The 16,143-nt window shown below is 48.2% G+C and overlaps 1 protein-coding gene across 3 annotated transcripts in view; it reads left to right on the top strand.

Moving 5' to 3' along the window:
- Nucleotides 1-16,143, top strand: part of PPP6R2 (protein phosphatase 6 regulatory subunit 2) — a 135,595-nt gene that overhangs the window by 52,800 nt on the left and 66,652 nt on the right. For 2 of the 3 annotated variants that reach the window (XM_020982852.1, XM_020982857.2), the window contains one exon: nt 11,863-12,108. In XM_020982852.1, the coding sequence (XP_020838511.1) occupies nt 11,882-12,108 (227 nt within the window). In that variant the 5' untranslated portion in view covers nt 11,863-11,881. Of the gene's footprint in view, nt 1-3,702; nt 3,842-11,862; nt 12,109-16,143 lie in introns of those variants that run through there. The other variant, XM_078147886.1, reaches the window with a different exon arrangement.

The following is a 16,143-nucleotide window of genomic DNA, read 5'->3' as shown; positions in this document are numbered from 1 at the left end:
AGGTCATGCTATGACATAGGCAATAGCCACAAAAGACTTCTGATGTTCAGGGCTCCTCAAGTTTTTACTTCTAAGTTTAGAGAGCTCACATGTGTAAATGAGTGGGCTGAGAAATGTACAGAGACTGTCTGTATGTAGGAAGCAAGGTCATTGCTTCTGCTCACTGCTAAGCAAATTCCTGGCATTTTCATATCAAAATGCAGGCCCTGAAAGCCCATGAAAATGGCAAAGTCTGAAAGGGCCTTTTTCTCACCCTTTACATTCTTCCCTGAGTGGAAAATTAAGTCCCTGCAAATCACTTGACGTATACTGAGAAACCTGTGGACCTTGGACACAGCCTGTGGAAATTCTCATTTCCCACAGTTCACACAGTTAACACGTTCAGGTTTAGCACAGGGAACATAAAGATACCCACTATATGAAACTCATGTTAGAAATGTTGGTGGCCATAATTCATGCAACACATACAGTGTAGTCAGACATGTATTAATCACAGTGTAGGACAGGTGGTGTAGGCAGGGCCTGATCCAGGCCAGTCTGATGCATTGGGTCCAGAATTGGAGTGAAGTGAGACACTCCTGCTGAGGAGATGAGAGACTTCTGCATGGAGGTTCTGGGGAGCAAAACGGGGAAGGCTTCTGCTGGTCCCAGGGTAATGGCTGCTGCTGCATAGGTGAATGAATGAATGATTGAGTGAACAAACAAATAGATGAGTAAATGAGTAAGAGTAGGCTAGCAGAGCAGAACTGCAGCCTGGCCCTGGGGTTTCGGAAAAGCAGTGTCCAGCAGAGTCCAGCAGATTGGAGGGTCACCATCACCTGTGTAACCTATGCATTGGGCGTTTTCCACTTCTAGTGAGGTGTCTGTTTCGTAAGGTGAATGCCAGTACAATACTATGCATGCTAAGTGCCCAAAGGAATACCACAGCTATTAAATGTTATGCCAGGTTTCCCATCATGAAATATTCTCTACTCAGGGTGGCAGGACAGTCAAGCTGTGAGAGTAGGAAGGCTGCTGACAAGAGCCCTAAATAGGGCATCACCTTATCTCAGTGCTGCCTGTAGCCAGCAGAGGAAGCAGAGGAAACCCAGGCCCCTGGGCTTGTGGTTCCCACATCGGCTCTGGAGCTCAGGATGCTGACAGGAGGCGGAGCCAGAGAGCCAAGGGAGGCCTTGGGGAGACTCGCAGAAGTCTGGTTTCATTCTTAGGGACTTTCTCCTGTCTGGGTTTTGGTGACATCATTCCCTCTTTGTTCCTCTCCTCCCAGCGGGACCAGTACTTCTCAGTCTTCTTTGCTGGACCTTCATCCCAGGCACTCCCACTACCTAGGAGGCTCTGTCCTCTTCTCTTTTTCTCCTGCTCTCCTGCAGGTTGATCTCATCAGTTCCCACAAGTTCATCATTTCTGTGCAGATGACTCCTGCATTGCTCTATCTGAGCTTGGTTCGGCCTTTCTCCGTAGCGCCAAGTGGCACTCCCGGTTATTATGCCTGTATGACATCTAGAACTGTGTGCCTTACTGTAGGCATTTCCCACTCGGAATGCTCCAAACAGAACTTGTTACCTTTTTTCTCCAGACGTGCCCACTGTCCCTGTTACTGTCCAGGGTACCACCATCTCACCCTTCCCCACGTTTGAAACCTTGTCATCATCGTCAACGCCTCCCTCTCATCCCCACGTATCAGTCAATCGCCAGACCTCAAACTCTCTTCCTCTGTAGCAGCTCTCAGCTTCGTCCCCTTTTTCCTTCTCCTTCAGGCCCTCACCAGCCTTGCCTGGGTTATTGAAATAGCCTTTTATGAACCTTTCTGCCTCAAGTGTCTCCTTACTCCAACCCCACCTTTGCACCGCTGCCAAAGGAATTTTCTCGGTCGTGGCACCCTGTGCTCAGCAAATTCCAGTGGTACCCCAGTATCCCTAGGACCAAGTATAAACTCTCGTGGCATTTGAGGCTCTTCACCACCTGTTCCCTTCCTGGCTTCTTTTTATCTACTAATCCCCTCCGTGCACTCTGGTCCAGCTCTTCCTTCTACGTGACATTCCAACTCCTTTCTTTCCTTTCCTTTGCACTCGCTGGCCCCCTTGCCTGGAATGTCCTCCACCACTTACTTTTCCCTGGCTTCTTTTTGGACTCAGCTTTTATCTCACTACCAACGTAATGGCTTTCCTGATCCCATGCCCACACCCCCAGCTGCCAGGGCTTTTCCATCTATTGTGTATATATCATCTGTGGACCTATATTTGTACGTGTTCTCTCCTTCCTTAGAATGTAAGCTCCTTGAGGGCAGGGTTGGTTTTGTTTGTTTGTTTTTTGCCTTTTCTTTGTATTCCCAGTGCTTAACATAGTGCCTGGTCATTTATAAATGCTCTTTAGTTGAAAACTGACCATCTTGCTATTGCCTCTATGTGCCATTCCGTCAACAGAAATGGTCTCCTGTGTCTGCAGTGCTTTCCCTTCTGACCTCCACCATGTAGGATCGCTCACTTTAAAGCACAGCTCAGGGGCCGGCCAAGATGATTTCCTGATTCCCCTAGTTATTGGCACCCTCTCCTTCTTGGAATGACTTTGTGTATGTGCTTTATTTGGCCTCTCAAAGCTTGGGTTAAAGCAAATACCCGGCTTCGGGATTTTCAAAAAAATTGGTGCTTGGGGTAATGATAACAGTCACAAGCTTTATTTTTAGGTGGCACAACAGACAGGTGAATAAAGTATGTGTGTACGCACTTGCGCGCACACACACACACACACAATATGTGGCCACATAAGCAGACAGAGGTTTGTCCCCACATGCAAGAAAGTAACCCCAGCAAGGGAGAAGGAGGGAGGGAATGTGTTGTTCAGGTGGCAAGATCATACACCCTAAGAATGAACTTGGTTGAAAACAGGTAGTTGGTGCCAGATGTAGGGGGGCATTCCTGATGAGATCCAGATGTGGTGGAAGTGTTCTGGGGTCCTTTATCAATAGCCGGCATGGGTGGAGCTCAGGTGGGGAGCTTCCTCATCAGGCCCATAGACGGTGGGAGGAGCCAAGGATAGCTAAGGCAGCGGCAGGGGTGGGGCGACTCAAGACCCCTGCAGCAGAAAGCTGGGAACCTTCTCCTCCTGATGCCGAGAGAGTGGAAGAGTGCAGCCAGCTGCTCGGCCTCTGTTTCTGTGGGTGTTAAGACCACTGGGCCTAAGCGACTCCGTGCTGGAGCCCTATCATATAGGATGACATCAAGCAGTGATCCGACCCTGGTCACGTCAAACAGTATGTAAAGTACATGCTTTGTATTTTTTGTTTTATGCATGTTGTGCTCCCAGGTAGAATGGAGTCTCCTTGAGGTAGGGACAGCTTTGTTTTTGTGTTTGTATGCCTGACAGCTGGAAAATGCCTCAAACGAAATAAATGTTGGTTGAATTTCTTTGAATTGACGTGTCGGGTTTGTTGTCTGTGCCTGTGTGTGTCTGTATTCATCTGTGTTGGATGTCTTTGGAGAAGATCTGCAGTATGGGTCCGGCCAGTTCGCTGCACAAGGTCCTAGGCACAGAATACACCAAGGGTCTGGGCAGCAATAGTTATCACCTTGACAACAGGCTTTCCCCCCCAGGGTTCTTGCCAGGCTCAGATGAAAAAATGAAGATACAGCAGTTTGCAAACTTAAAGAGATCTATCAATATCGTCGTTGTTGTTGCTGTTACCTGCTTTCCTTAATCTTTCAGGCCTGCCTGTGTTCCAGGATCATGACATTATGACGAAGGGTGTGGAGGAATGGATGGCCTCTTAGAGCTATACCAGACCTGTGACAGACTTGGCCTAGAGGCTCTCTTCCACCTTTCACATTCTGGGATTTTATGAAAGGTCAGAGAAGGGAATGAATGAATGAGTGAAGGAATAACATTTGCTAAACTCTTACTGTTTGTCAAGCACTGTGTTAAATTTTGAGAATCCAAGTGTTCTGATGTGTTCTAATGGGAGGACCACCTTTGGGAGAACAGTGGTCACGGGAGGGAGTTTTAGTTTGGGAAATGATAGAGATGGCGTCCCCTAACCCACCCTTTCTGGAATCAGTGGTAACACGGATGTGATTAAATTCCATTGGCTCCCTACTATCTTTAGGACCAAATATAAACTCTTCAGGTATTTAAACCTGGCCCCTTCCTGTCTTTCTTTCTTGTCTTTTTGCATATTAATCCCCTCCATGGGCTCGATAGTCCAACTGAATAAAGCCCTCTGAGTAAGGGGTAATGTTGGTAGGGGAGGTGGAGAGATATGTGGATGACAGGCTGTCTGGGGTGGAGAGACTGCTGGGATGTGAAGTACGGTCCATTTGTCGGCTCATGGCTGGGTATAGTGGGCTGTGTGAGTTTGGGTTCAGTTACGCACTGGTTAAGCCAGCTGGGCCCCAGAACAGCAGGGTGGCCAAAACATGGCCTGGACGTGGACCCTAGTCATTACTGTTAGGGTTCGTGGAGGAAGTAGAAGTGACCTTCAGTCCTGTGTATCGGGAAAACGATCTCGGCAGTCGTGTGATGGATGGACTGGGGAGAGAAGACGCCAGGGGTTAACAAGTTATGTAGGAGGCTGGCAGAGCTTCTTCGAATTTTTCTACTTGTGACCCCTTCAGCACTTCTTAAACTGTGGGTTGTGGCCACATAAGGAGTCAAGACCTATAGTTTCAGAAGTGCTAACTAGGGGACAAATGATGAAGGCCTGATGGAGGGGGGAGCTGCCAATGGAGAGGAAGGAGCTGTGCCATGTCAGAGATAAAGGAGAGCTGCACGTAGGAGGGGAAGAGAGAGAGCGAGCCTAAGATTCTGGCTAGTTTTCTAGTCTTAGCTACTGGAAGGATGATGGGGTTGTCCACAGCAGTAGGGGACTTGGAGGAGGCATGATTTGGAGAGAAGATGATGCCCCCAGCTTTGGCCTTGGTGGGTGCGAGTTGTTGGTAAGATGCCTCGAAGGAGGTGTGTAGGCGGAGTTTGGGGAGAGATGAGGACTGGACACCTCGATTTGAAAGTTACCCATATTGATCACTGAATTTAGAGGAGATTGCCCGGAGAGCAGAGGAGCTAAGACCGAGCCTTAAAGAGCAAAGAGCCAGTGAAGGGCAGTGAGGGTTCGATGGCAGACCGCGGAGATGCAGAGGAGAGAACTGTGTCCCTGCAGGTGCAGGCATGGTCAGCAGGAAAGTCCAGGAGGGGGCACTGAGGAAGAGCCGGCCCGAGGTCGCTGATAACCTTTGACAGGAGAGTTCCGGGAGAGGGGCGGGGAGGAAGCCAGATCCCCAGAGCGAGGAGGCAGAGGCAGCAAGTGTAGCCAGCTCTTTCTGTGAAGCTGGTGGCGAGAAGGCCGCAGAGGTCTGAGGAGGGCTTGATGAAGCGGCGGGTAGAAGGGACAAGGAGAACTGTGAGAAGAAGATTGTTGGGGCAGCTCGGGGGTGCGGTGGGTAGTGCTCCAGCCTTGGAGTCAGGAGGACCTGAGGTCAGATCCGGCCTCACACGCTGGGCACTTAACTAGCTGTGTGACCCTGGGCAAGTCACTTAACTCAGATTGCCTCACAAAAATAAAAAGAAAGGAAAGAAATTGGAAAGGCACCAGCAGGTAGTAAGAGAGTGAAGCTTGAGAGCGTAGGGCGGGGGCACAAGCTGGTTGTCGTTGGGGTAATTAAGCTCTTGAAGGAGATGGGAGGGATGGGAGCTAGATGTCTGAGGTGAGTAAAGGGGAAGTGAAGATGCTCCTAGTGAATAGTTTTAATCTCAGTAAAGCCAAAGGTGCAGGGTCATTTACTGAGAATTGGGGGGGTGTGGGTGGGGAGTTAATGGACACCATGCAGCAGTGAGTGTGGGGCCAAAGTTTGATCATTTACACTTGTGTCCAACTCAGTGCAACTAATTTTGTTTTCATTTCTTGGAGGAGAAGTAGAGAAAGCAGCTGGTGGGGGGTGATTCACCACCACTCTTTAGAAAGCCAGTTGCCCAAACACCAGCCTGCTTTGGATTGTAAAAGAGTTTTTGTCCCTGTACATCTGTGACCCCTAAATTCATCTTTCTCATTTTATTGCTGAAAACTGGGCGGGGGGGGGATGATCAAAGTTTGGGATAGTCGTTGTTTTAAGGGTGGGATGAAGTCAGGCACACTTAAACCCTCTTGATGGAGCTGGGAGGGGGCCCAACTTTTTTTGGGATTGATTAATTTGGAATTAGGCAGGAAGAGTGATGAAAGTGCCCTGTGCAGTGACTGGGGACAGTCCCAAGACACAAAGTCGGGGTCTGTCATTTGGAGGAATGACTGAAAAAATCAACCATGACGTATGGATGGATGGAATATTGTTGTGCATTGGGAAACGATAAGTATGGAGAATTTGGAGAAACAGGGGAGGGCTGGTAGATGACGCTGAGCAAAGTGAGCAGAGCCAAGAGAACAGTCCGTACAAGGACGACAGTGTGCCTCCCAAAGTTACCACGTAGGAAGTCGCTGTTTGAGAAGCTGAAAAACTGACCAGGGTTCCAGGAGGAACCTTCCTCCTCACAGGGAGAAGAGGGACCCCGGGGAGGAGATGACGAGGACAGAATATCGTGTCTGTCCTCAGCTGTCACCACGTCAGCTTGTTTTGGATGAACTGGGTGGTTGTGTCACAAGGGAGCATCGGGTAGATGGTGAAATGACCGTGCTGTGAAGATAAAATGTAAAAGAGAAATAAAATGTATTTTTAAAGTTTTTAAGTAAAGTCTCTTTTTAAAAATAATAATTACTAGTGGCCTGGGTTTGCTGTAGCATCTACTGGACTTTTGGACTCTAGGGATACAATACAGGAAGTAATGTTTTGCCAAGCTTAGAAAGCCCTTCTGGAAAGGGCAGCCCAGGTTCAGGAATTACACAGCCGACCCTCGACTCACAAGAGTTGAATTGCTCAGTCTCTGGTGATCTAGATGGAACTGAACTTTTGGTGCTGGTGGGTCAAAGGAACTAGATTAGACTAGATTCAGTAATTCTATCGGGTAAGAAGATCTGGGGCTTGTGAAATTCTTGGGCCAGCTCTGAAGAGACAGCAGGGACCAGCAGCCCCTGCTTGGGGGAGAACAAGTAGGTTTGTTTACAGAAAGATCAAAAGGCAGGTCACCTTGTACTTGAGAATTAGGTTGTGGTTCAGTGATTAAGAACGCAGGGCAGTCAGGGTTGCTCGCTGGCGCTTCCTACAGGCTTACGCTTGACAGAAAGAGTGGGTTTGGGGGATTCTGAGGCTCCTTCAGGAGGTGTGGGCTTTCATGACTCATGAGACACACGTGGAACTTGCTTGTATCTCAGGGAGTTAAAAACTGATGAGAGAGTTTGGATAAGGAATCCCTTGCCTAAGGAGGTGGAGGCTTCTTCTGCGCTCGTCCTGTGCCTCCTCGTTGCCCTCTCCGCTTTCTCATGTGATCTCCTTAGCTTCCATGGTTCAGTCATCATTTCTCTGCAGATGATTCTGAGTCTGTTAATCCAGCTTTAGTGTCTCTTGTGCATTCTGCTGTCTCATCCCCAGCCAACCCCCTTCTGGACATCTTCAACTGGATGTCGCACAGTCATCTTGAACTCAGCACCAGAATGGAAGTCGTTATTTTTCCCTCCCAACCTGCAGCCCCTTTCTAACTCACATATTACTGTTGAGGGTTCTACCGTCCTCCTGGTCATCCAGGCTCACACCTAGGTAACACAGTGTCCTTTTCTGCCTTCACAGCATTTCTCCCAAATGTCCCCTTCTCTTCACTCACATAGCTTCTGCCTTGGACCAGACTCTCATGTCCTCACATCTGGATTATCTTATGGCCTTCTAACAGGCCTCCCTGTCTCAAGTCTGCCCAGCTGTCAGAGGGAATCTTCCTAAAGCATAGTTTTACTCTGTCACCCCTCTTATTCAGTCAACTCCGGCAGCTCACTATTGCCTCCAGGATCAAATGGAAAATCCTCTCTTTAGCGTTCAAAGCCACTCTTCACCGGGAACTTCCCTCCATTTTCAGTCTCCTTACGCCTCTCCCCCACAAACCTTGAAGATGCAGTGACACTGGCCACCCTGCTGTTCCTCCCACGTAACACCCCATGCCTTTTCACTGGCTCGATCCCCCTTCCTCCCTCACCTTCACGTCCTACTTCCTCTGGCATTCTTTAAGAGCTGAAATCCTTCCTTCTTCAAGACGTCTTTCCCAGTTTCCCCCAAACTCCCACTGTTAGCGTCAGCCCTCTGAGATGACTTATACTTATGTTGTGTGTGTGTATGTGTATATGTATGTAACCATGCATGTATGCATATAAGTATGTATGAGTGCATGTATACATGCATGCAAGTATGTAAGTATATAAGCATGTATGTGTGCATGTGTGCATGTAGTTGTTTGCATGTTTTCTCCCCATCACAACATAAGTACGATGAGGGCAGATCCCAGGCTTTTCCCTTTGTTTGCATCCTCAGCACTTAGTATACTGCCTGGCACAGAGTAAGTGAAAGAAAGAAAGAATGAATGAAGCATTCATTAAGCACTTAGTATGTGCAAAAGGAAACCTATGCTAAGTGCTGGAGTGTGCCAGAGGAAAGTCAAACGGTCCCTGCTCTCCAGGAGCTCCTGTTCTGGTGGGAAGTTGAAACGTAAGGAAGGGTTAGCTGCAAGGAAGATGGAGGGGCAGCAGCAAAGTAGATGGTCTGGCCTTGTCTTCCCTGCCATTTCCACTGATGAAGTCCCATCTGCCTCCGGATGGAGCGGAGGACTGTGGTGGCAGCACGTGGCTGTCTGGGTCCTCGCTCCCTGTGGCTGCAGCCCCTGCAGGAGGAGGCCCCAGGCTCCATCTCCCCAGGATGGGAGTGGAGGGCAAGGGGCTGGCAACGTGGCTGTTCCCAAGGCTCTTGGGTTTGGAGTCCTGGGCTGGCTCCATCAGGGTCTGAGGGGAGACAGATGGTGGTCAGGTTGGTGGAGGTGGTGATTTGACTTGCCTGATTCACGCTGCCTCCTCTGGGGTGCCTTGCTGCTTCAGCGAGGCTGACTTGTCGGCCCTTCGTATGGTGGTTGGCGGTTGGTGATGATGGCTTGTCCTTTCTCTGCAGGAGTTACTTCCCTGGATGATAACTGTGAAGGTTAGGCAGGGCAGGTGGTCTGGGGGTGCTGTCACTCTCAGGGCTTCTGTTGCCTGGTGGCGGCGGCGATAAGGAAGGAAGGTCCTGCCTGATTTCTCCCATTGGTGATGGGTGTGGAGCTTGCACGGTGTTCTGATGGGTCCTGGGCTGTAATCTGTCATGACTTTCATGTGCCACCGTTTGTTTGGCCGTCCTCCGGTCAGTGGTCATCACCTTTGTCTCCAGCTCTTTGCTCTCTTAACAAGGGCTGCTGTATAGTAGCTCTTAAAGGTTTAACCATCCCTTGCATTCTGCATCCATCTCTATATTCAGCCTGACCTCTCTTCTGAATTCTAGACCCAGCATCTCACCAGCATCTCAAATTCAGTATGTTCAAAAATGGGGGTTAGTGCATTATGTTTGTGCAAAACCTGTTCCTCCTCCTAAGTCTCCCCTTTCTGTATGTGATCCTAACCTGAGTATGTTCTCCAGTTTGGAAACCTTGAGGTTCTCTGTGATTCTTTTCTCTCACCACTAATTTGCAGGCAGATTGTCCTTAGCATTGCCTTTCCTCTCTATAACCTCTTCTCTAGTCTAGGCCCCTCTCCTACTGCAAGGCCTCATTACCCCTGACTTGACTCCTTCAGGAACTTCCTAACTGGTCTGGCCCCCTTTCGATCCATTCTTCAAACTGCTGCCAGAGGAGTCTTCCTTATCCCCCAAATTGGCTGGGGTGTTTTCCTGCTGACAACATCTCTGGTAGCCCCTACTGCCCATCCACTGTAGGTCCTCCTTCTGGCATAATCTGGCTTTCTGCTCCCCAGACTTATCTCATCTCTGTACTTTACCCTTTACTCCCTCTAAACTAGAAGATTGTGTCCCTGAAACATGCCTGGTATTTTCCCACCTCTGTACTTTTACCCACACCGTTCATGGGCCTGGAATGACCTCTCTTTCCTTTTTGTTCATGTGCCTCCTTCTCCACAAGGCCTTTCCCAATGAAAAGCTTTTCCCCACAGACCTCATGTGGCACTCGTTTGTGCCTCTTGAATACATTTAACTTGTGTAGCGTGATGTAGTATAGTTTTCTGGGGAAGTCTGGGTCTTGTCTTCCCATTGAGTTAACTTTGTTTATACTTTGGGAAATGGAAATGTTTGATTAGGTTGTTTCTAAAGCTCAGATCAAATGAGATGATGTATTTGAAGATACTTTGATAATGACAAAAGTGCTGACCTTATGTGAAGTGAGTGACCGCTGGTTGTCTCCATCACCCTGATACCCTTATTCTTTTCTCTTCCCATTTTCCTTAACTAGCTCTCAACACCAACCCCGAGGGCCTTCTTTACTGGAGATCACCCTGTCCGGGTCTTTCCTTTCCCCCCCTCGACTTGTCTGTATGTGGAAAGGTGCAGAAAGGACAGCTTGTCTCAGTAAAGTGCCTCACATGTAGCAGGCAGTGCAGGGGCGTTTAATTGAATTATTAGGAGCAACAGTCAGTTGACAGAAGATTAGCAGGGGAAAAGGAGTAGGCAGAGGGGAAGAAATGTTCTCAAAGGCTTCTGGGTGCCTAGGATCTGTGCCCAAAGGGTACAGAGGGCCTGGCTGGCATCCAGCCTTATTGCCTTGGGGATCGGAAAGGCTGGAATTGATCCGTGTACTAATTGTGTGTAGGCATGTCAGGGCTTTTTTCTTAGAGCCAGCCAGGCTGGTGCTTCTTTCTCTTCTTTTCCAGTTCTTCTCCTCTCAGTCCTTCCCTGGGAAGTTCTAGTTGCCTGGTCCAGAGCCATCGCCCCAACTGCTTATACCTGCTGACACTTTCTCATGTAGTGAAAAGGAATGGACCTTACCTCCCCTAGGGTGACTCCCTCTGAAGTACAACAAATTCTGAACTCTGAAGATGAAAGACCATGAACTTGAGTCAGAATACGTGGATAGGAGTCCCTGCTTTTCCACTTACTAACTAATTATATGATCTTGGAAAAATCATGTCACTTCTGTGAACCTCAGTTTCCTCATCTGTAAAAAAGAGATAATCGTACTTGGTTGGCCTGTCACAGCATTTTTGTAAGTCTGAAATAAGATGTAGATCTCACGTACATTGTAAACCTTGAAGTGATGTACATGTAAACCACAGTTGCCACCTATATATAGTTTATGTAGGTGTGGTGGAAGGAGTACTAGATTTGGAGTTTTGAGTCCTGACTCACTAGCTGTGGGACTTTGAGCAAATGACTTACTTCACTTGCCTACGCCTTAGTGTCCTCCTCTGTAAAATGGGCTAACAATATGTAGACTACCTGCCTCACAGGGCTGTTGTGAGGAAACTAATTTGTAAACCTCAGAGGACTTAAGAATTATGAGCAATTATTCTTACTCCTATTAGCTTTTTGCTAATTATTCATGGAATTGTGGAATTGTGAAGGACAAAGAAATATACCAACCCTATTTGTAACCCTTTTGCAAATGGGCCAAGGGGAGTTGGGGGCACAATTCCCTTAACAAGCTTTGGGGGCAAAATTGTGCGATTCTCCAGAGAGTGTGGTGTCTCTCGTAGGGGCATGCGAGGGGTCAGCTGTAGGGCTCAGTGCAGAGTAGGGTTTTTGCTCAAGTCAGCACCTCCGCTTAGGATGACGAGGACAGTTCTTGTGGATGGTCCTCCCCACGTTGATGGAAGCGTGTCCCATTAGAGGAAGGAAATGGTAGCAGCTCTCCTTGGGCTCCAGAAGGACGGAGTAGGTGAGGGCTGGACTGGTTTTGGAGGTGATGAGGAGTGACGCCTCTTCTCTTGCCTTGCAGCTTGGTGAGTCCTATCACCATGTTCTGGAAGTTTGATTTGAACACAACATCCCATGTTGATAAACTGCTGGACAGAGAGGATGTAACTCTGCATGAGTTGATGGATGAAGATGACATCCTACAGGAATGTAAAGCACAGAACCGCAAGCTTCTGGACTTCCTCTGCAAACAGCAGTGTATGGAGGAGCTGGTGAGCCTCATCACTCATGACCCACCCCTGGACATGGAAGAGAAGGTCCGCTTCAAGTATGTACCCCTGCTGCGGCCCTGGGGTCACGTTCACTGGGCAGTGTCTCAGGAAGGTGATCTATCTGTAGCCGAGGGCAGCTGGAACCTTGAGAGCTCTCATTTCACTGATGACCTTGTCTATTTTCCTACAGCCTCAGACCGAGTGAATAGAACTGTTTCGTAGAGTTTCCTTCTTATAATGCTAAAAAAAAAAATCTTCGAATCCCACGTGTGTGCTTTTTGGCTCATATTTCTAGGAAGTTTATAGTTGGTGTTATCTGAGAGTTCATGTTTTCTTTATGAATGAACATCTTTTGCCAAAGCAAAAATACGTGTGGCCGCATTAACATTCAGTTTCCCCAGAGCTAGAAATGCTGAGACCCAGGTTCTAAGCCATGGGAATTAGGAGTTAGGAATTAGACTTGGAGCTCTCTAGAAGATAAAGGAGTCACAGAGTAGCTAGGGCCCTGGTGAGTGCAAATAGCTTCATTTAGAAACATGATAGTTGAAGAAAACTGGAAAGTTTGCAGTCAGCATTAATGCTTGTCTTGAAAGCTTTTTGCATACATGTGTGACCTCATGTGTGGTCATGCTTCCATTGTAGATGACCCAATAATGACATTTCCTGGTCATTGGGGAGATGGAGGAATTTTAGAATGGTGGTTTTCATGGAAAATGATCCAAATGCATGTGAACTGCCTTCCTGGAAGTCTTTGGAGCACTGAAGAAAAGCCCCAGGAGAGGAGGCTTGAAGGGAGGAAGATATAATTCGGGGAAAGTAGGGTAAAGCTAATCAGCTTTTAGCAGGTTGGATTTGAAGTGATGGATGACCCCATGTGTTTGGCATACAGTTTGAGATTACAGACGAGGGATACTTGCTACAGTTGTAGGACTGGGCGCCATCTTCAAGGGAGAAAAGGTGGAGAGATGAGCAGTGGTCAAGGGCCAAGCCTTGGGACGTAGGTGCGTTTAGGTATTTGAAGAAGAGACTGAGGGCGAAGCAGCGGCCATCGTAGTCAGAAGGGAGTGCCCCGATGGTAGGTGTGATTTTTCACACTCAGGCCCCCTCTTCCTGCTGCACTTCTGTTCTTTGTTCCCCCTTCCTCTGTCTGCATCCGTGCTGATCCCCACATAAGACATGGCCACAGGCTTCCCCCTTCCACCACAGGCCTTTAGCCCCAGCTGGCCCCATGCCTGGAATGCCTTCCTCCTCCCCACTGCATTTCATTCGAGGCTCAGCCAACAGGCCGCATCCTGTGTGAAACTTTCCCCGATTCTCTCAGTGGTTAGTGCTGCTACCTCCTCCTGTTGATCATGCGTGCAGTGCTCTGTTTAGGTCTCATATTCCCCTGAGTGGACCATTGGCTCCATGAGAGCAGGGATTTTTTCCCCCTTTTGTCAAGAACTGTGCTAGAGGCTGAAGAGAGACAGATAAAAACAAAGCGATCTCTGCTCTTAAGGAGTTTACATTCTATTTGAGACAAACAGTGTGTAGACAATTAACCACTACCCAGTTACAAAATCCATTCAGAATAATTTCCAGCAGGGCAAATGGGTGGATCAGGATTGCCTTTCTCCAGCAGGTGGCGCCCAAGCTGAGCTCTCAAAGACACTAGGGATTTGGCCAAGGCAGATGTTGGGTGGGAATGCATCCCAGAGACTGGGGGCCAGCAGGAAAAGAGAATGACTTCGGGTTTGGACTTACTGAGTTGGAAATGCCAATGGGACAACGAGGTGGAAGTGCTCAGTGAGCAGTTGCTGGTGCAGGGCTGGAGCCATTTGCTGAATCCGTGGGAGTGGGGGAGGACACTCCTTAGGGTCACCGTCGCCAGTGTGCTACTAGAGCCAGAGCAGATGAGCACCTCCACGTCTGAGCAGATGTAGGATAAATTGACAGCTTGGGAATATCAGGGGCACCAATGACAGTCAGTAAGAGTTCACGGTGTAAAACTGGGAGAACTCCATGGGAAAAGAGATCTTTCTATCAAAAGTTAAGCTCAAAAATGATTTTGAAGTTGAAAGAAACAATAGGGATGTCAAGAGATATTTCGAAACACATCCCCCCCCAAAAAAAAATTATCAGAAACGACAATATCGAAAGGACAATAGAAACAATTTTCTTCTGCCCAGGGTCCAAAATATGGGACAGAGTTTGAGGCAATATGATCAAGATGTAATTTAGTAGAACCTTTTGTGTGATTTTTAAAGATCATTTTTATTTCTATAGAAAGGAGAAAATTACTTTTCAGTATTTTTCTGGGCTCCCAGGAATACTGCCCCTTGGTTTGGGTCAGGTTTTGCAGAAACAAGTTATCAAATCTCCATCATGAAAATTCACACACAGAGGAAGCTTCTGTTAAGGTTGATTGATACCCTAGTATATACAGAAAAAAAAATACTATATGTCCTCTCTGAAGGGCTTATGGGAAAACAATAGATAAGAATCCTAGGTGATAAGATGTCACAGAGACATTACTCTCTGTATTAGTAATGGGAGCAGTGATCAGTGGAAGCATGTACACACACACGCACGCACACTCACACATGCACATACACACGTGTGCACGCGCGCACACACATGCAGAGTCTTTTCTTTAGCTAACAGTAGAGACGGAGGAAGAAGTAGAAAATGAGTGAATTTTTATTTGCTTTACCCAGAATTGCCAAGACATCATTTAAAGGCTTCCAGATGTTTGCTAATGAGAATGTGTTTGCTAAACCTTCTTCGTTGGTTGTAAAATTTCAACTCATTGGTGAAACGATGCTGTTTGCTTATATTCAGGGTAAGCCTTTACTAAGCATGGCATTTATTTTGATAATTCCTCCTTTGTGCATACTTGTAGGATCAGAAGAGAGATTAGTTTTGAATTGCTGCTCTCAGGGAGGAAGAATCCAGAAAAGATTTTCTCAGATTGAACAGTGTTTTAGAAACTAGCCATTCTCATTTGATAAAGCTTTCACTTAGCGCTGTCTGCTTCAACTGGCGCCTCAGTATGCCCAGGAGTGTGTGCCAGGAGCGGAAGAAGAAGCCAGCCTGGGCAGCACAACCTGCTGCCTGGAGCCCTCACCAGGGCCAGCCGCAGGCATATGGAAATCAATCTGCAGGAAACAATGTGGAGAGAGAGGTGGAGGGAATTAGTGGTGGGGTGTGGGGGACATGAACAAATAGATCTTGAAGGCCTTTGGAAAGCCATCATGTGTGTCCTTGTATGTGTGGTCTTCCCCAGGAGATTGGGAGCTCCTCCAGAGCAGATACAGTCTGTTCGTGCCTCTTCTCCCACTACCTGGAACAGCCAGCCAATCAGACAGCAGGCGCTGAGGACCTGCTGTGTCCCAGGCGCTGTGCTAGGTGCTGGAAGTAAGACAGCTTCTGCCCTCAAGAAGCTTATGCTCTATGAGAGGAGACAAAAAAATCCAAAGAAGATGAAGGAGGGCGGGGAAGGCACCATCAGATGGGAGACCGGGAAAAGAAGGTTGGGCCTTCAGTAACATGCTGCACACGGCAAGGGGGAGGGGCAGTGCCTTCACAGACAGCTATTAACTAAGAGATGGCTTTATGTTTTAAAACCTAGAAAACATGGTCCTGTTAGCTCTGAGGCTGCATGGTAAGTGGGCAGGGCTTTGCCAGGAGCCCGATGAGAGAGTCTTTGTGGGGTCTGAGGACCAGCTGAGCTAAGTCTGCAGAGGGCTGCTGCCAGATCGGCCACGCAGTGATGCGTGTTGGGGCACCATCATAAGTCGTCAGGAGTGTGGGCCAGGGCAGGAAGAGTAGCACCTACAGAGAGGGAGAAGCCTTGTAGCGTTGGGTTGGCTGCTGTGCATGGGAATAGGTGACAGTCCTAAGTGACACATGGCCTAGAGGTGGCCTGCAGCTGGATCTGAAGCCCGGTCATTTGCCACATGCTCTCGGCTCCATCATCTCGTCTGGGCCTCACGGCAGCCTCACAAGCCAGCCAGTTGACATCATCGCTTTATCCTCATTTTACAGATAAGGAGTCAGTCCCAGAGACCAGAGGTGTGCCCATGGGCATAGAACTCACAGTGGAAGAGTTT

Source organism: Phascolarctos cinereus, unplaced genomic scaffold (assembly GCF_003287225.1).
Source record: "Phascolarctos cinereus isolate Bilbo 61053 unplaced genomic scaffold, phaCin_HiC Scaffold_1;HRSCAF=81, whole genome shotgun sequence".
Taxonomy (NCBI): Eukaryota; Metazoa; Chordata; class Mammalia; order Diprotodontia; family Phascolarctidae; genus Phascolarctos; species Phascolarctos cinereus.
The sequence above is the reverse complement of the archived record's forward strand: the minus strand, read 5'-3'. Positions and strand labels throughout refer to the sequence as shown.